This window comes from Corvus brachyrhynchos, unplaced genomic scaffold, assembly GCF_000691975.1.
Source record: "Corvus brachyrhynchos isolate BGI_N302 unplaced genomic scaffold, ASM69197v1 scaffold116, whole genome shotgun sequence".
Taxonomy (NCBI): Eukaryota; Metazoa; Chordata; class Aves; order Passeriformes; family Corvidae; genus Corvus; species Corvus brachyrhynchos.
The window spans coordinates 4,175,043-4,195,847 of NW_008240221.1; the positions used below are offsets into that span (position 1 = coordinate 4,175,043).

General features: G+C 37.6%; 1 protein-coding gene across 1 annotated transcript in view; it reads left to right on the top strand.

The window, feature by feature from the left end:
• The first annotated feature begins 3,888 nt into the window (after positions 1-3,888).
• Positions 3,889-20,805, top strand: part of ASAP2 (ArfGAP with SH3 domain, ankyrin repeat and PH domain 2) — a 76,832-nt gene continuing 59,915 nt past the window's right edge. The window contains exons 1-3 of the mRNA XM_017744985.1: positions 3,889-3,959; positions 8,179-8,251; positions 12,163-12,308. Coding sequence (XP_017600474.1) covers positions 8,212-8,251; positions 12,163-12,308 — 186 coding nt within the window. The 5' untranslated portion in view covers positions 3,889-3,959; positions 8,179-8,211. The remainder of the gene's footprint in view (positions 3,960-8,178; positions 8,252-12,162; positions 12,309-20,805) is intronic.

Here is a 20,805-nt window from a genome sequence, read left to right on the forward strand (position 1 = left end):
ATTTTCAAAGGTATAGTGAATCACAGAGAAGTTGGAGTGAAAATCACAGGCTGAAGTTTGGAAGCCACTGTAGAACAGAAATAATTTTATGGTGTTTCAAGAGAAAATAAGTTTTATCATTTGACACTGAGTTTTATGTGTAATTAATATACCATTAGTATTATAGGTAGATGCTGTTCATAAATTTCTGCCCTAATAATAGAGAGATGATGTTTGATGTGTGCTTTACCTCTGATGAATCTTGTTTTGACAGCTGGTTCCGTGTGTCCCTAGGAATAGTTGGTTCATTTGAGGTGATTTGTCTTACACTCCTGAAGTCCCCTCTAGGTACCTCTGCCATTGTTGTGGGAATATGGTGTCCTAAGAGTTTCGGGTGTATCATAAACTAGATAGAGTTTGTGTGCCTTCTGTTCCCTTTCAGAATGGACACCTCGTATGTGTCTGCCAGAGATGTTTGTGGCATTGATTTATTATTTATTTCTGTTAAGAAGCTCTCAGTGGCCTGTTAAGACTGAAGTTTGATTGCGCTCTGTTGCTGTATACTCTTCTCTTTTCTAGACTAGTTTCTTGTCCCTAGAATTATTGGATACATAAGGAAGATAAAGGAGTTTTGGATGCGGAGGGATAGATCAGTTTATGGCATCCAGTTGATCTGTGTACACACTGCAAAGGTTCTCATTTTTAGCATAGAGTAAGTACATCATACATAAAGGAAAATGTAACTGTTTAGTTTTTCGTTGTTTTCTAGAGATTGTAACAGGGGTGTCTGCTGGTTCAAGTAGAGGTTTTGAAGACTACAAATAGCAAACTAGCCCATTAATATGGGAACTTTTGAGTATCTGGAAAGTGTTTTAATTTGTTAATTGCTCCCATAAATAACCAAAAATTCTCTTTTCAGAAAGCTTGTCACATGCAGAATAAAGGGGCATTATGTTCTGCAAAGATGAATTCTTGTTGCCTCTGATGATGTATACAAAGGTTTAATACTGGGGAAAAGAGTTACTGGATTGAAAAAACTGCAAAAGGAAAATCCCATCAGCCCAGCTCATCATAATGCTGTTGAATGGTAAGAGGGTGAGGATCAGCCTCTTCCAACAGCTGGACTCCGAACCATGAATGGCTTTGATGGATGCTGACAGCAGACAGAAATGCAAAAACCTGAAGCTAGGAAAAAGGTCTCTCTTGCAGTGTGAGGACCAGAGAATTTTGACACGGGTAAAGAGTTGGTAAAGTTTACTCATCCATTTAAGACAATCATCACTGGAACTTTAATCCTGTTGCCTATGTTACTTTATTTTACATTGTGATATATCTTAGGATGTTGCAGCATGTAATATTAAATAAATGGAGATGGACACAAAGAATTGGCTACTGCAACTGAAAAATAAACAACAATTAAATAAGGGAGTTTTATTTACACACCCTCTGTTTAAAAATGAGCCACTGTAAAGAGTAAATGCATCATCTGTTACATTGCTTATGAGATCTGTATTTAAAGTCCAGTCATCTTTGAAAGCAGATAGCTGCAATGTTGGAGAAGGAAAGTATATTTTTCAGTGTAAAAATTGGTTCATGCAGGAGGTGGGTATGTTCTGGAGAAATAGTTAGCATAAGCAGCTTCCATTCTTTGTTTTAAGCAAGAGATTTTATTTCACAAAAATGCTTGATGTCTGTCTCCCAGTTAAGTATTGGTTACATTTCTAACTTTTTGTAGTGAGGGAAGCCTGTGGAAATCAATTAATACACAGACACAGCACCTGTTTTGTTTAGTGTGAAACGGTCTCATTTAGTGGCTTGTATTAATGATGTAACATTTTGTAGCTCTGAACCTCTCATTTGGGATTTCTCTTCTGATAGAAGTAGTCTGTTAGAGAATTCTGGTTTTTAGGCATCCCTTTGTTTTAATGAATTCGTTGTACAAAGTCATCATGCTCAGGTCTGGTTTTATACACAACATAGAGCAGTGCCAAATTCTCCCATCCTTTACCTTTGCAGCAGAATTACTGTGCACTTCCAAGTATTAATTTCCCAAAGCAGTGGTATTACTTTTTTCCACTGTGCATATCCTTAGCTCAATAGTTTACTTCATTCTTCTGCCAAATACACCAATGCTTGTTTAAACAGGTTGCCTTGGCATTGGGCCCACAAGAACCACAAACCCAGATGCTGGAGAAATAATGCTTTTGTGGAAAGGGACCTTTCAGAGATGATTCTGCCATAAACTCTGTCCTTTTTATTGCAGGTCTGTCTCTGTACCTTCAGTCTCTTTAGCTGACAGGTCTCACATCAGAGAGCTCATTTATACAAATTAACTGTCATAGCTACTGCAGTTTTTCACATGCATACTCCAAATTGCCCCAAATTAAAGTTTTTTAAATTACCATTGTTTTAGGATACATTTAGAAGCTACAGTGCCTTGCTCCAGACTATGCCTGTGAGGGTTTTTTCCACCCTTTGTATCAGTCCCTCTGTGATCGTGCAAGGTGGTCAGTGGAAGGAAACCGGAGAGGATTTAGAAAAGAAACTAATACATTGAAGGAGGAAATGACATAACAGTAGGAGAATGGAAAGAGGATTCTGGAGGGGGATAACATAATTTAGGAAGTTTTTTTACCACCCTCTGTAGCAGAAAAGTGGATTGAAGCCAGCAGTGTTGACAGTTCATTTCTAGTAGAAAAATAACAAACTGAGACAGAATGTCTGTGGATATGTCTGATCTTTTGAGTCAGCAAGGATTAATTACAGCAAATATCAGATTGCCTGTAAAGATACACCAGAAAAGCCAAACTATTGTGCTTCCTGGATACAAGTATAAAAAACTTGCTGTTTTTAATTTTTAAACAAGACCAGTCCAGTGAGGCACAAGAGCCTTTTCTTGTTCTGCTGGCTCTACAATAACTACTTGATTGCCTCTCTTTTCCTTATCTGACCAAGTTTCTTCCTGTGCCCTTTTGTTTTTGGGAAGGATGTTCCTATATGTGTTCAGCATCTGCAGCAGCCTCTGGCATTATTACTTATTTTGAAATACTGGAGTGGATGAAGTGCAGAATTTATGGCTGTTGAGTAGCCTGATGTTTTGAAGCAAATTGCTAAAATTGAGAGTCAGATCTGATTTTGTTTTAAAGAAATAATGTTAAGATAACTGTGTATAGTGGATCAAATATCAGTGTGTTAGTATTTTTTTGTGTATTTGTCAGGTAGATGTTCAGTGTAGGAAAGAACACGTAGGTTCCTGGCTCCAGGATAATTTTTCAAATGACACAAGGATTTATTTCCCAAAATTTTGTTACTGCTTTAGCAGTACTTCCACGCATCTGTTGTTGTTCCAATGGACTCTTTATTTTACAAAATGGTAACCTTGAGACTTTCCTCAAATTCAGATCCAGTTCTGTAAATATTTTCAGTGAAACCCCATCCAAATAGCTGAAAATGTGAAATAGTTACTTTATGCTTTCCAAAAAGAAGCTGCTGTGGGTAAGAAGGAAGGAATGCTTTAAAGATTTTGAACTGTTTTAAATGCAAAATAAAGTAAAGGTGATGGCCGACTCCTTCCTCTTCTTCAGTCACTACTTCCCATGGTAGTAGTGTCAAGTTTAGTTTTTTTCTTTCCCTTGTCTGGAATTAGAAAATTTGGGCTTCTTGTTTCTCTTGAGAATAGCCTGTTGGGCTATGTAGTGTTTCTGGATGAGAGTATCTCAGTCTTTTGTTTTTAAACTCATTACTGGAAAATGGGAGATTATCCTGGGGACGGATGTGTACGTGCTTTTCTTTGCTTGCTGCCCCGAACATCTGCTGTTGGCCGCTCCTGATAGAGGATATCAGGTTAAATGGAGTGTTGATCTGATCCAGTATGGCTGTTTTTCTCTTCCTTCACAGATAATTAATTATTTTCTGGGCCACAAAGGAAAAAGACACTGGTGTGAGGACACTTGCATAAGATAAAGACCGAGACTTCTGCTGTAAGTTTGGCACAAAAGATATTTAATGAACCACTAGAGCCTGGGGACTCTCCACTTATGCTGCTACTGCCCTGGTTTTCCCCGTACCCTTTGGCTCTGTAAAAGGTGCCAAAATCATCTCTGGGATGTTCAGTTTCTGAGTTTCTGTCTTCCTGCTTTTTTTCCTCACTCAGTTAAATATGCTAATAATAGGACAGTTTGCTTCTCCTCTCTCCACTGAAAAGAGCAAATAATACATTCATCTTTTGTGCCAAACATCTCTGTTGCACAGATCTATTTAGACAATATGGATTTGGGGATTGATGCTAGTTTTTTTCTTTCCTTTTTTTTTTTTGGGAGAGAGGGAAGCAGCACAATTAAATGTTTGAAAATTTTATATCCTGGTGGGCTTAAATCTTTCTAGGCAATGTGAAACAGACTTTAACAGCTTTATTATTATTATCATTATTATTATTATTACTATTTTAAAATAGGTTGAGGAGCAGGATGTGGAATAACATTTCAGGACATTTCAGTAATCTCAGACTGATTTCTTCCTTGTAAGATGGATTTGGTTCTAGTTAGCTGACACATTTTACTGTTCAAAGTAGAAATCTTTGAAACAGAGAAAATGGAAACTGGACCTTGTTCCTACGTGTGGAAAAAAGCTTTGCTACTTATCACTGGTAGCTTGAGTCCTCTCTCTTGTGTTCCTTTGAAAATCTGCATTTTATTTTGATATGCTTGTTGCCCTCCCTAGTATACTTGTGACTAAAAAGTAATTTACCTTAAAAATGGTTTCATCAGATTGCCATCAGAAATCACATGAAAGTAAATGAACAGAAGACATAAATACTGTATTTGGAAAAAGATTGCACTGACAAGGACATGCTCAAGGAGGTCACTTTCAAGTTTCTGTTTCAGTTCATGTGCATAACACCAGTTCCACAACAATGTGACTTCTTATGTGCTGTAGAGAATTTGGTTTGGTTTTTTTCCCCTTAAGTCAAAGTTATATTTACTGGTTTTAACAACAGAGAAGTCTGAGTGCTCATCAGTAGAAACTGATGGGGCTATGAATATTATTTATATGGCCTCGTAGACTCAGTTGTGCTGAAACAGATGCTAAAATATAGTTTTTTGAGGCAAAACTAAACATTACATGGGAGGACAAAATGATTCCGCCATATGAAATGCATGGTCACTTTTCTTCTTGTTCAGGAGTTTACTGGTCATTTTAAGTGAATAAAAAGAAATGCTAGAATATGCAACATCTGAAGCCATTTTAAAATTCCCTGCTTCTGACACTACTGAGAATGCACAAAGAAGTTGAATGAGGGTGCATTTTGGTGCATGTGTGTGCATTGGGATAGTGTGTGTATATTTATGAAACAAACACAGGCTTAGAAATGTGAACTATAAAAAAGCCACAGCTGGACTTAGACTGATTTCCTAGTGCTAAGATGAGGACAAAGAAAAGGACAAGAAAATACGAAGAACAGTAGTAAAGACAAGGAGTGACATTTTCAAGTTTTATCCTGAAATGATTCCTTTGAAACACTATATATGAATAAACACCAATGCTATTCAAGTAAACAAAGTCCTCCTATTTTTTAGTCTGTAAGCAAGACTGAAATACAGTATTAAAGATGCAAAGCTTTTCAGTATTTTGCCCATTAGTTGTAGGCACACATAGCCACTCTTAAATGTCATACACTATGAAAAGATTGCACCAAGGAAGGGAGGAACAGACAAAACCTCCTACAGATGCAAGTCTAGTTTTCTTACCACAATTGGAAACATAGTAATTGTATTTCATAAATGTATTAATTAATTAATTAATCTATCTGTTTATTTATCTATGTATTTATTTAAGGTCCCCCTTAAAATGGCTAGATATTTTTTATCCTTTGTTTCCTGTTTGGAAAGCTTTCCAGAACTGATTTTTCCCCCCAGTTTCTAGTCACATTTTTTTCAGGTTCAGGTACAGCTTTGCACTGATGCAGCTGAAAAGACAGGCAGGGGATGAAGAGAGAACCCTGACCTGTACAGTTTGAACACATTAGGGTTTTATGTTTTGCTTGTTGTGTTGTCCTTGGTACTCTCTGTGGGGTATTTTCCCTGCTATCCTTTGTTTTGAATTTTTATGTGGACCAGCTATCTGGAATGGGTTGATGCTTGAGTTGTCACTGGTGTATTAGGCGCATTAGCTGCCATTTCTGTTGGACCCTGGCTATGCTGTGCCTTGTGGGTTTATTCCTCTACTGCTTGATCCTGGCTAAAGTGGAAGTTGGTTGAGAGGCATTTCAAACCAAAATAATGAGGAAGAGGATTTAGTTGAGGAAGAGGATTTGAGGATTTTTCCTTACTGGGAGTTTGTGCTTTCTGATTGAGGCAGCCTTGGGCCAGAGGATTTTATGAATCCATAGATCCGTCTGGATCCCTGACCACAGTAGTACAATTAATCCCGTGCATTTATCCTTCCAACATTTCTCTTCCTGAAGAATTATCTCCCCCAAACTAAGGTGCAGAGATCTAATATTTTCTCAGCTGCACACACAAATCTAAGATTTACCTGAGAATTGAATTCTTAAGTTTTAAGTCTCTGGTTGTCAACCTTCTCTTTGGACTGTTGCTTGTAATGCTTGTAGTTGGAGACATTCCTTTTGCTTGGACTCCAAGAGGGTGATTGCGCTTTGACGCAGTCATCAATGAAATTATCATTCCTCTGTAGTCAGCTGATTGGAGAGTGCTTTTCTGAGGTTATTTTTAGAAATCACCAAATATACAATGAGGGAGTTCCCTTCATGTACTCCCATCCAAACAGGTGACTAATCTAACCTTGGAGATCATACTAGATACGGATTTGTTGGAGTAGATGGAATTCAAATTGCTGAAGAGGGTGAACAAACCTGGCATGGCTTTTATGGGCTTTCTTAGATTGTTTTATTTTTCACTTCTTCTGTAGTTCAGAATTCCAGGTGAAAAGGCCTCTGCACCTTTCCTACTAATATGTTTCATATGTTAAAATATATACGTGCTAATATAAAGATGCTGAAGGCAAAACCTCAAATGGATACAGCAGTACACAGTTACAGTGACACTGCAACATTGATGTTCAGGCATTGTCTAAATTGCTTGGTTTCCATGCAGTGCTGTGAAGATTTTGTCCAGCTATTTGTGGTCTAAACAGATTCAGTTTAAGAATACCCCCAAAATTAGGGGGCTTAATATTTCTTTTTGCATTCACTGTGTTAAAATAATTGGATAGACTCCTAGGGGCTTGACTTTTCCAAATTGTGTTTCTTACACAAATGATTAACAATAAAAAAGGGTAGGTCAGATGTGTAACTGCTGCAATTCATTGAAATGTTTTGCATGAAAACTGGAATGAATTTGGTGGGTTTTCTTTGCTTTATCATGTATCATGCTAAACAGCTCTTGGCATAATACAATTTGTAGTGTTCAGTATTGTTCTTCAGTGGGGTCTAAATTCACCACCATCTTTGGAACATACATTTTCTCCAAGTTTCACAAGTTTATTTTTTTTTTTTTTTTTTTAATTAATTTATTTAATCATAATTCTGCTTCTCCCTTCTGGAACAATTCTACATTCTTGAGTCTGCTCTTATTTCACTTCAGTAAGCAAAATGGTTGCCTGCTTTTACTTCTTTCTTCATAACAAATTGATTATAAGTGCTTGAGCATTCTGGGAAAGATTTAAACTTGAATTTTATATAGTGTTGGGGGAAGCTTTGCCTAGTGTTAAACTGTGTGAAAGATATTTGAGAGATGTGCAATTTATTTTGTTCAGCGTAGCAGTGAGAAAGTTCATATAGTTGAGAGTGCAATTAACTAAATTATCCAGGAAAACTGAAATTAAATTCCATTTTCAATATTCTGCCTGAGGAAGTGATATTGCTTGTGTCTTCAGCAGTGTCAGAACATATGATGGGTGAAAACTGTTTTAAGCTTCTTTAAAAATTCAGCATGGAAAGACGGTATTGTGTAAAAAAAAAAAAGAGTTTACATGATGCTGGTCACCAGCCAAAGATGGAGGAGGTGTTTTTTTGGGCAAGGGTACAGAATAGGTTGTATAAATGGGGGTGGAAGCAAATGGTAAGTAATTCATTAATTAGGGGAATAAAGTAAACTATGTAATAGTTGTAATTACAGCAGGTTTCCAGGGCAGAAATTTGCCAGAGGACAATCCACTATTACATTTTTCTTTTTTTTTTAGGCTCTAGATGTTGACCGAACTGTTCTCTATAAAATGAAGAAATCTGTCAAAGCCATAAACTTATCTGGTCTGGGTAAGTACATAATTCCTGTTAGTTTATATTGGTGAAATTGGAAGATTTAAGCAGTCAGATGTCATAGTGAATCAGAAGGAGTGATATGGGTAACTCTGAGAAGAGAAATATGTGCATTTTAAGTGTCAATCTTGAACTAGCTGTTTGATCATGAGCTCAGTAAGGATGAGATGTTGTGGGGTAGCTAAACTTCTCTTGCTGCCATACTGGTACCAAGTGGTGAAGCTGTGCTCTCCTCTTTCCACTGGGTCTGGGCTACCTGCTCCTTTTGTCATGCCTGCTGTTTGGCAGATCCCTAGATGAGTTTTTAAGCTTGTATAAAGCTGCATATGCAGTGAGATCAACTTAATCAGGATTAGATGAGCACCTGAAGTGGTAGGGTCATGTGTATCATCAAGAGATGAGGGTGTGGGAGGGGTGAAATTACTCTTTGGCAGCAGTAAGAAGCTACATTGGCTCTACTGCTTTGTGAGACCTCACTCTCCCTGGTGGCTTCCAGTTATGTATGTTGAGAACTTCATGACAAGAAAGAGGTGATGAGCTGCAACTTTTTATTGTCATGAGGTAAAAAATCAGATATTTTCCTTATAATGCTGAATAAAATGCAAAGAACTATTGCTGTGTGCCTTTTTAAATGTGTGCCAATCTCTTGGAGTTGTGTATGTTTATCTTCTTTGAAAAAAATAACTGAAGCTTTTGTTTTTGTGTATCAGCAGCATTTTGTGAATAAGAAACAGCATTTGTTTTTTGTGGATAAGAAACAGCATTTGGTTGGCTTTTGTTCTCACTGTGCAGTTCATAGCAATTAGAGCTAACAAAACCTGTATTAAATGCAAAATAGACAGGCCTGTCAACCTTGGAGAGCCACCAATATCTGACAGAACTTGTGGCCATGTTGGTGTTCAGACACAAGGTTAGAACAAGAACTGCTATTGTGGTATAATTCATCTCAGCTAATTGAAAGGAAGTTCCTTGTCGAATGTAATGAAGCTGTTACCTTTGGATTGTGGAGGGTCCAGTTTAAGATTCATCAGGAGCTGTTTCATTGGTTTGGCATCCTTTATTCTCTTCTTTTTCTTGCTTGGCTGGTTTTTCTTTTTGGCTGTTGGGGTTTTTTAAAATTTTATTCTAGAATGCTAGACTATGCTTCATAATCAGAGTACCTGTTAGAGCATTGTAGCAAATCACTAGTCTTTGCGTAAAATCAGTACCTTGCCCATGATTTAAATTTGTGCTGCCCACCCAATCTTGACAAGAAAGGTTTGGAGGCACTTCTCTTCCACCAGCAGAAACATCTCTAACCAAGCCACCTGTCAGCCCTTGGGGTTTCTTTTGACAAAACAAACCCCATGGTCCCACACTCCTAAGAGCACAGTGACTGGATTTTTAGTATAGGTTCCCTAAATATTAAATCTACATGTTTTGTATTTCTGTTTTAATGTGAGAGTTTACAAACCATTATTAAGGATTACATCGTGACTCCCAATTTGTACATAGCTTGGGTTCTTACTTAAAGAAAACCTCTAAACCCTCAAAACTGGATCAAGTTTCTTTTTTTGATAGATTTCATACCTTTTGTTTGTAGAGAAACTTTTAAAATTCATCAGGAAAAAACCATAGGACAGGAAGAGTATTTTGGAGGGTTCCATGGGAAAAGTAGATTTTTGTGTTCTTCAGAAGCAATTGGGGAGTACCAGCACAGTTATTAGTACTGCTGCAATAAACTACCATCAGCATTCTGGGGAATGTCTCAGAATCTGGAAGAACAGTCCCTAGGATGCTGGGGAATAGAAGACTCCTGGGGATGCCATGTGGAATGGATGCTGTGCTTGTTTCCTAAGGTAAAAAGTCAGCATGGCACAGTTACTGGTTGCACATCTAGCCATAACACTTAATGGTAGTAGCCTTTGCACCTTGCTTTCATGCAGGGGCAGCTTTCTCTTTTTGCAGTAGGAGTTGTGGCCTGACCTCTTCTTTCACCTGGGTTCACGTAAGCTAAGGTGGATGCAGGAAGCAGTAAGGATGCAGGAAGCAGTGTGGAAATAATTCACCTCACTGGGTAGATGTGAGATCTAGAGGCGCTGTGACCTGCCACATTCTCGTTTTTGCTGCCTGTGCCAGTTCACTGAAAGCTTGTTCAGGTGTATATATGTCACACAATAGAATTAGTTGAACATCCTTACTTCATCCTACAGCAAAAATTTTGGTAAGTGCTCAGCCCTTGCTGTTGATGCTGAGGAAAAAAAGTAAATTTCAGTGCTAGTACTCAGTTTTTAAATTTAATAGCTATCTGAAAACAGTCACAGGCTGCAAATTCAAGTGCTCAAGTTAAAAACTTGTAGAATTAATGCTGGTTGTGTAACTTCAATTCTGCATATACATTATGTCAGTCTTAAATTACATGGTGCTATACCACTGCTGCACAGGGTTTTGGTTTCATATATTGGAAATTAGAGAAAATTTGTAGCTATTGAGAAACAAAGTTCTTGAATGGCTGTCCAGATAGGACACATGAACACAGGCTTGTTTTTAGTCTCGAGCACGAGAAGTTTTTTGAACAGGTTGTATAACAAATTCACAGAAATTTGGGAAATGACATTGTATCAAAAATCCTTTGGATATTAAATGCGTTGATGTGTACAAATGGGCTTGAAATGAAACTGGATCATTGCTTGTTTGAACAGATTAATCCTCTCTGAATAATCTTCAGGGTTTATGCTAGTCTCATGTAATGACTGAGACAGTCCTTTTCTTATTAATGCATAATTTGTTTTCTAGAGTGTGGAGTTTTTTTCCCTGACTTCCTTTGAAACTTTAGAAATTGTCTTCAGCTAGAGTAAGAAACAGGCAATGTTACCTTTGTCAGGTGCTGACTTGGTGTACTTTGCCCACATGCTCAAGCTTGACATGGTCACTAAACTTGGGTTCAGAAAAACTTTCTGTTTTATTCCACAGGTCAAACTGATTTTTGATAAAGGGATGTTTTATGCCTGTCTGTATAGGCAAGTAACCCAGGAGTGACCTAGGAATAAATCACTTGGGCAAGGTAGTTAAGACTGAAGCCTCTCAGATTTCCTTTATATTTGAATCAGGGGAATTTATTTTATGCCTAGATTTCTTCTCATTCCCTGGGCTGAATAACCCCCCAACATGTGCAGCTCAAAGCTTTCTGAACATTGGTGTTAGGTGTGTGCAGGATGAGTTGCACTGGTGTAGCCCAGGAGATCTGGATGACTTCTAGGGCAGAGCTTCTGATTTTGTTCTCTCAGAAAGGAATATGGTTGTCACGAACCAGAATTGCTTTCAGAACTGAACTGGCCTGTGGTAAATGCAGATTGCTAGGATTCGCTTCAGATCCCCACTGCTGCCCTGAATTGGAGAACTAACATAGATATGGTTTTGTTCTCCTTTTTAATGTGGTTTATAGTCCTTTTTCTTAGGGCGAATCAAGACTATTTGATCTATTGCCTTCTGTTGTACAGATCCAAGACTCTGCCAGCACACTTTAGTTCTTCTGTTTCTTTTTCAGCACACATAACATAACACAGTAAAACATAACAGCACGCAGTTAAAATTAGAAAGTGTTAATAAAAGACTCTAAAATCGGAAAGTTCATTATAGGAGCTGGGAGTTGTTATGGGGTCTCTGCTATGGTGCAGAAATATTGTGGGTCTTTCTAGAGTGTCAGATGTTTGTCTTGTCTTGGCACATTGTCATTTGTACAAGGTGGACAGGTACATGCAAACCACTTCAGGCGTATCAGTGTTAAAATGTAAAGAATAACTGTTTTTTGTATTAAGTAAACATTTGTAACAATAACTGTGGAAAGTTGTTTTTTTAAAAACCCTCAATTGTGATTTCAGTAACCTTTTATCTACTGATGGTATCTTCCTGTTTTGCTCTTTTTGAAGCTCACGTGGAAAATGAAGAACAGTATACACAAGCACTGGAGAAGTTCGGTGGCAACTGTGTTTGCAGGGATGACCCAGATTTGGGAACAGCATTTTTAAAATTTTCTGTGTTTACAAAGGAATTAACTGCACTCTTCAAAAATTTGGTAAGAATTATTTAAAACATGTTGAAATTTTAAAGCCATTATAAAGGCTGTATTTTGGAATTACAACAGCTCTTCATATTGAAGACAATTTGTGTTTTAGAAACCATTGTTCTTTAAAAAACTCTCAGCTTATGAAAATGTCTTATGTTCTAGGCTTTCCCCTTGCAGAAGTCAAAACTCAAGCCAAACCAAAGAAACTAGAAAAGAAACCACCACAAAACACAAACACAACAAACCTCCCTCTTCACTTAGCACGTCTAAAAGCTTCCTACAATAGTTATAACATGCATTATAAAACACCCATCTCAGTTTGCTTTAAAATTGTGAAACCAGCAAAACCCAACTTGATTTACTGTGTGATCATGCTGTTTTACATTACCTTTTCCCACTTTCCATTTGTATTTGTAAAGGGAGATTTTAGCGGCCCTGGAAGAGAGTGTTCTTGCTTCTCAGGGAAGTGAGTCAGGGAAACAAAATCAAACAAAATGCTCTAACAACAGTAGCATCCATTGGGGATCAAGCCTACAGCTGAAGCCAGTAAGTCTTAAAAGCCTCTTTGGTGAGCCAAATGGGATGGAACCAAATGGAACAACAGAATTTTTAATTATAAATGGAGAATTTTCAGCCTCAATTTCACATTAATCAGAGGGTACAAAAAGGGCAGATTCTGATTACATCCTAGTAGCTAGAGCTTTCCCATATCTTAAGTACCAAATTTACTTGAATTCACAGAACTCTTACACCAGGGGCTAGGAAGGGGAAGTGACCCCGATTCCCAGAAGCATTTAAAACTCTGTGTCTGCTGAAATCAATGGCATGGAGACACATCAAATGCTTTTGTGAGTCTAGACCAAATGTCTGTAGTTTGCAGCCAGCTGGTCATAATCACTTCTTTGGGGAATGTTTCCAGCTGATGGGGTTTAGGGCAGTTCCATTCATTCTCTGATGCTGTCCTCTCTTTTTACCCAATCATGATATTGATGAATACAGCCCCAAATGTATTTATCAACAATGAAATATATTTCACATTGGTTATATTGATTTTAACTTCTCTGGAAGTACAAATATTATCTGAGATTATGTATCAGAAGAGGCATCCTCATTCAGTGTGAGTCAGTTATCCCAAGTCTCTCATACAGAGGCAGGCAGCTCCTATGGAAAGGAAAATGGAATGGGTCTTCTAATTGATACCTTCTGTTGACTAAAACCCCCTCTCTATCATATATTAATTGCAGTATGATGAATTCATTAGGCAAATGGATCTGGGAAATGGGATGTTTAGGTGATTTTAAAAAGCTACACCCCCTCCCCAGAAAAAGCTTTTAATGTGTTACATTGCAAGAATACTTCTGAAAGCTAGAAGGTGTTGCTTTTTTACCAAAAATCTTAGCTATTTGTTCTCTTAAAACCAGAAACTACTATATTTGCAAAATGTTTCTGAAAATAATGACTTTTCTTCCACACTTTGGGAAGGAAAAACACCAAAATAAGTATCTATGGCAAGCTGGAATGCATGTTTTTGTTATCTTTTGTTATCCACCTAAGTTTTGTGTGTGTCTTCTCCAAGGAATATTTGTAGTTCTTTTTGCTGTGTACTGGTTTTTTTTAGAAGCAGCCATGTACATTTGCTTCAGTTTGTGTGTATAAGAAGAGGATATGTCATAAGAGAGTAGTTAAGTCTTTAGTTTTTCTCAGTTTGTGATTCTGATTTTCTCTATTTTTCTAGTGAAGAGTAACTTCTGCATAGGCCTGAATGTAATTTTTTTTTTTAACATTGCAATAGCATAGGCACCTTCTCTCTTTAATACTGTCTGGTGAAGAGCAGATCTCTGTAAAGTGCTGCTGCTTCCTAATATGCTTCATATTGTTGAGGTTTGAAGCTTTTTGTTTTTTCCTGACTAGCAAAGGAAACCTAATGGTCCTTGAATTTGGTGTCTCAATAGGAAAATAGTTTCCTTCAGAAGGAAATACATATGAAAAAAAGATGTGAACTTCATTATTGCTTGCAAATGCCATATTTACAAACAAGAAATCTAGAATAATGAAAAATTATAGATTTATATAGCTTTGCCTATTAGAAGTTAATGCCACTAGAATAAATTTCTTGTAACTGGTCACTTAGAAAATCTGTTCATAAATTCACTGATTGAGAACTAGTTTTCAAAAACGTTAAAAGGATATTGACCAGTATAAAAAGTTTTGTACAATAATTGGAAATAATTTGGGGTACATTTTGTTAAAGTCATAGCCATATGTGCATTCTCACAGTGAGGTGACGTATCCAACTCTGAATGCTTTCAACATATTGACATTAAAAACATCCCTCTCCTCCTCCTCTGGTGTTTCCAGATATATTACAACCAAAACATGTTTTGGTTGTAAATATTTTCATCCAAAATGTAGCCAGGGCCATGCAACCTGCTGCTGTAAAAAAAACATTCTGGAAGGTACTCTTTAAATAGACCTATCTCTGGAGTTTCACAGGGTGCTGAATTTCCACAGAAGATTTTAACTGAAGTGAATGGGGAATGTGCAAGGAAGTGAGAGGACGTGTTCAAACTGGAACAGGTGCCAAAGCTATTAACACTGGCAAAGCTTTAGGGCTACTGTCAAGTTTTGCTTTGTCATATATTTTACATTTGTTTCTAGAAGCTGACATGTTCTGTCAGCTCTTGGCCTGGATGGTATTTAGAGCTGTAGCTCGAAAGTGCTTCTGCACAAAGATTTTCTTTAAACTTGTCCTTAGTAAGGTAGAGGAAAGCCATTATAAAGTTGTTCTGCTTTAACAGGAGTCTTAGGTCTTTGTTTTCCCTAATAATTTTAGAAGTTTCCTAAAAGACTTTGAAGTTTTTATCAAGGCATCAGTGTTTTAAAGTATTTTAATAGCAGCTGAAGTATTTTTGTTTTTAATCCAAAAACCTATGAACTATTCAAGTTAAAGTTTAGGTCTTGAGTTTTTATAAGTTTGCTATGCTGCTTTTATATGTGCACTTTGAAATAGTGCATAAAACTCCAAAAACCCCCACCCCAACCTTTGTATTCTTCTTCATTTTTGAAGTGATTTATAAATATATCTTCAAGAAATGAATTGATATTTTCTGTGTACAAGATCCTTGTAACCACTCATTTTAGCCATTCTAACCCAGTTTGCATTATTTGGATCACTTTGTGATGTATACTTACAGTTATTTTCTTTTGCCATAGCTCTGATATCAACTTACAAATTTTTCTTCAACTTCTGTTTTTTAAGAAGATTGAGCAATCAGTTCGTCTTTTTGGTAGTGAAAGATCTGAAATTACTAGAGGCCATTTTCAGAGGTAACATACCACCTTTTGTGGCAAGTGTGATATTGCTTCTTGATGGCAACCTTGTTCCTAATTCCTAATGGAATTGGAGCACCCGCTAGAGTAGTAGGAGTTCCCAGGTAGGTTAGGTCTGTATAGCACTTGCTTATAGTGTTAATTACTCTGTCTTCTTAAATATAGTACCAAGGGATAAAGGTGTGGGTCTTAATATGAAAAATGTTAGCAAAATGAAAGGCTCATTGCAATATGTTTGCACTTTAAATATTTTCTCCTTCAAATCCTATTAAATTGCTACACTGAGAAGAAATAAAATCTAGTTGTGCATCTTTGTCAACACTCCTTGAAAAGGGTTTTGATCTGTGAAGATGAAGTAGCTATTTAACAAATACCATTTTCTGTATTTGTTGTTGTTATACATACTCTTGTCCTTTCTTTTTCATTTATATAAATTTAAAGCTAATGAAACAGTCTGGATTGAGAGGAGTGGATCTGATATTTCCACTCTGTGGAAGATAGCTGCGAGTAAGAGATTCTATTTTCAATTAATAATACTTGGGTTTTTAGTCAGAAAAAATGGAAGAACAGCAATGATATTTTTCTGACCATATGCTCTTGTTTTACTTACTGTTTTAAAATGTAAGAAGAAAGAAAATTTGCTTAACTGTAGAAGGTAACAACAAAAGTGAAGGAAATATCTTTTCCGTGTTATGTAATAAAGTTGAGAAATTTATGCCCAGAATTTTCTTTGTTTAGACCAAGGTTTTAAAAAACAATGTTTGGTGCCGGAACCTTCACAAACATATTTTTGTTTAGAAGGACTCATTTAAGTCCATGAAAAAATTCTACAGGTATACGTATTTGAGATTGGAGTATTGTCTGTGGAGCTTAATGATTTAAGTTGTGAGGTTTCTGTTTTACATCAGTACACTTAAGGAAAACTTGGCTAACAATGAGAGGAAAAAAATAAAGAGTACTGTTTGACTTACGCTTGTAGAGATATAAGCCAAGATCTAATAATTCCTCCTTAGCAGCATGGGTTCAGCTCCACCTGGAACCACATCTTTATTTTTTTGCCAAAGGGTATTGATCCAACTGGAGGAAATTTGGAGGGTAGTAATAAAACATGATTAGGGCTTCAATAGATTGGTTTATGAAGAAAATTTTGAAGAATTTTAAATTTATGGTTTGCTTCACAGATAACTCTGTGGAGCAGGCAAATAATAAATTGCATGTAAATGGCATCTCACTCTGAAAATTTAAGGTGAAGTGTCCCAGAAAAAGTGATGGAAGCCTACCACTTAGGTCTTTCAACCTAGGTTAGAAAATGTGCAGTCTGGAATTCTCCACTGGCAAGGAAAGAGGGCTAGAATAACCACAAGTCTCTTCCTTCCTTTGCTTTTGCAACTCTTCATTTTATGCTTTTAAGATTTCCTGTGAAATACTTCCTAATAGAGAAGTTCCTAGTTTGTAGTTTGAGTATTGGTGGTGGTAACGGGGCTGTTTCTAAGTAGTACATGGTGGCAGCACTTGGTATCTTGTGTGAAGGCATTTTTTGAGGCAGCTGTGCCAGCAGCTCCATGTGGGCACTTAGTAGTGCTCAGTTCCTGTTCTGCTGGAGTCATTTTCCCTGTGGCATAATGAGTGGTAGGTGATACCCCAGCTCAGTCACACCTGTGCTGCAGGGGAGAGGGGGTGAGGACAGAGGAAGGGCAGCACTGTGACCTTGTGCGCAAGGGGAAGGCACAGTGTACAGATGGAAGTTTGTGCCACCAGTCTTGGTTACACGTTTTTCTGAAGTCTTGGGCGTAGATGCTAAAGCTTAAAGTTCACACAATGTCTCATCTATAGTGGGTGTTCTGATTTCCACTTTCTCTCTGCTGTGTTGATTGGCCTTGTCCTACTGATGCTCACGTCACTGGGAAAATTATTGGAAACTATTAAATCCAATAGCACTTGCCATAAAAAAAAGAAAATAAACAATGATTTGTCAGCAGGCAGTACTGCCATTATCTGCACACACCTGAGCTCATTGATGGTAGAGAAGCCCACAGCCAGGTACAGGGACTGCATCTAAAGTTTAGTAATGGCAATAGGAGACATATCTGCCTGAATTTTAGTTTAAACTGAAAAAGTTTTAAGTTCTGCATGTTAAGAAAAGTATTTAACTTCTGAAGTATACTGAAAAGGCGCTTTTTTCCCCCTTTTTGGTTGGACTTAAAAAACAAAACCCTACAGAAGTACTGCAGGCACCAGTATCCTAAGCTCTTATGGAAAAGAGCTTTACTTTAAAGGAATCAGAAGGGCTGGCAGGCAAACAGCAAACTTAAATGTTTAGCCATAGGCCCTTAAACCACTTGAACATCTTTCCCCTTCACAAATGCTGGCTTGCTTGTTGCCTCTATGAGCACTTCTGGCAGCTATGTGTTTTGTTTATATGTAATCTCCCCTGCCATTTCTTCTTTTCTGAGCGTGCTCCAACTTAGGAAGTTTTAATTTTTTACCCTGTCATCTTGTTGGAAACTGTCAGAGGAAAACCGCAAGTACCAAAGCAGCAATGTTGGAAGTGGAAACGAGGTCAACTGGTTTTTTTTTCTTTTTTTTTTTTAACATACAGAATTTGCTAGTGTTTCTCTGAGACAGGATTACTCTAATTTCTGTGAAGATTTCCTGCACCTTTGTATATATATATATTTTTAAATAATATTTTAAAACATAAAGTAGTCAAAATGTAGAGGCTGGTGCACACATTCTAGCTCCTTGTACTCTGCACAGAGTAGGAACTGCAGCATATTAATGCTTCTCTGCGTGCCAAAAATGGGTCTATATTTTTAGATAGCTCAGCTTAAGATACTCAAGAAAGAGCAGAAAAACATGTAAGATCTTTCATCTGTATATTTCTTGCTGACTTATAAATATGAAGGAGTATGATTCATCTAACTGGGTTAATAATGACAAGTTCATGCATTATGTGTGTTTACTTTTGTTACAAATAGAATAGGAGCATAGGGAATACAATAGACTGATAATAATGTACAGGTGATAGCACACAAAGGGAATTAATTTGAATAGGCAAACATTCCCTAAGCTTTTAAAAAGAATGTAGAGTTTCTTTAAGTTGCTTTGGAGTCCAGGCCATGTGATGTGAAATTCTAGCAAATATCCATAACGGTTTGGGAGTCTGATTGATGTTTATATGAGTATGTTTGGGATAATACTTTAGATGTTTTTTTCTTTTCTGACTTAAAGAAAAATGAATTGTCTTGAGTCTGCTGTTGAGAAATACTTTGTTCTTTATTTCTGTCCACTAAACCTGAAGAATAATTAAATGGAGTCTATGAAAGTATTGATCCTTAAGTTAGAGATTTGACTACATCATACTAATAGAATAACAAAGTAGAAAACTTTGCATGGAATGATATCTTGGAAGAGACCTCTTCTGCTTTTCCACCTGAATAACCATTCTGGTTGTGCACTTGCAACTTCTAGAAGTGTCTGGGGTTTTTTTACCTAGGTTTTGTGTTGTTTAAACCTTTTCACTTATCTCCTGTATTTACAGCATAAAATTTTATTACCCTTGAGAATGGTTGTGTTGATATGCGCCTGTGGTAGTACTGCTGGGGACTTAGGATATGGATGGTTTCCAGCACTGCCAGCTAAGCTTGTGTACATGTTGCTCATTCAATTTTTACATGAAGTACTTAAAAAAACCCAAAGCAACGCAGAGCTGAAATTTAACTTGTTGATTCTGAAGGGCTGTGGTTGAGTCCTGCAGCTTGTTGGAGAGGAGAAACAGTAGGGTGGAGGAGGAGAAATGTGATTTGTGTTAAGAGTTTAAAAGACCAGATTTTCTATATTTCTTTAGCCTTCCCATGCAGAGACAATCTGTGTAACCTTTAAAATTAATGAAGGTTCACTTTTACTAGTGGCTGAAATTTCAAGCAAATGCAGTAAGGTAGTTTCTTTGAGGAGGAAAGATGGGGACATCAGGGCTTTGCTTGTTTAACAATAGCTATTATGTATCACCAAGTCTGTTTTAGTGAGGTCACCAAGTAACTACAAGGTGATAATATTTTGTATTTTTCAGTTCTGGGAAGACTGAACCATCCATGACTGTAAATATTTTTTTCTTAAAATTTTAGGGTTTTTTCATCTCTGGATGGGTTATGCTAAAAAAAGACTTCGATGTCCCTGACATTATTCCTGAAGAAATAGAAGCATTTGTTCCTACATGATGCAAAGTTCTTTCTGTAATTTGAACATCTGAAATCCATCTTCATATAGGGATTTCAGAGCTTCTTTAAAAAAAAGGCATTTTAAAACAACAGCATAAAATACCAAGAAAAGAAATAGCTTATGCAAGGGCAACTTTAACTGAACTGCTGCAAAAGTTATTCTGTTTTTTTTTCTCATCGTGCTATTCTAACGTGTTACAGTGGGGATTAGTGTAACACGCATATATCAAACCAGGAGTCCCGTGGAAAGGAAATATATATGGACAGATTCGTGGTAGATGTTTCAGAGATGTTTATTTCTCCAGCCGCATGGCTGGGGCTCTGCTCAGGAACTCTGCAGTCACGGGACCCGAGGGTCCTTGGCCACACTGGGGAACACAAACCAACCAATGGGAACGAGGCGGACCAGGGGCAGGGAAACCCCATGTCTCCCCCCCAGGGCCCCTCTCCCAGGGCTCCATGGCAGGGGGAGAGACCCCAACACCTGGGAGCAAAGGGTGCTCATCATCTTCATCTCTGGGACTATCTCTGGGAGCATCTCTAGGAACTGAGGTTTTCTCCTGTTCCATTTGGAGCAAAAGTCCTCATTGCTTCCATCTCTCCCTGTTCAAACTTCTCATGAAATTACAGCTGCGTCAGCATCTGCCTATCTCAGCGCAGGTGCTTTTGCTCATAAGTTGAACGCTCCACCCCCCATGCCTTCATGAAATTACAATGGGTACTCTTCTATATCATAGCTTCACAACAGAATTTCAGCTTTAAGCATCTCCTCTTTCTCTTCCCTCAGGTTTTCAGCTCTTCACAGCAATAAAAGGGTTAATCTCACCTAGGCCTTGCAGCTGGAATTTCGCTTATCGCTGTTGGTCACATATCTTTTCCCGGACAGAGGTGGGCAGCTTTCGGCTGAATCTTGGCTGCACTGGAGAGGGGGGGCCACCCATCTGCACATAGCGGGGGGG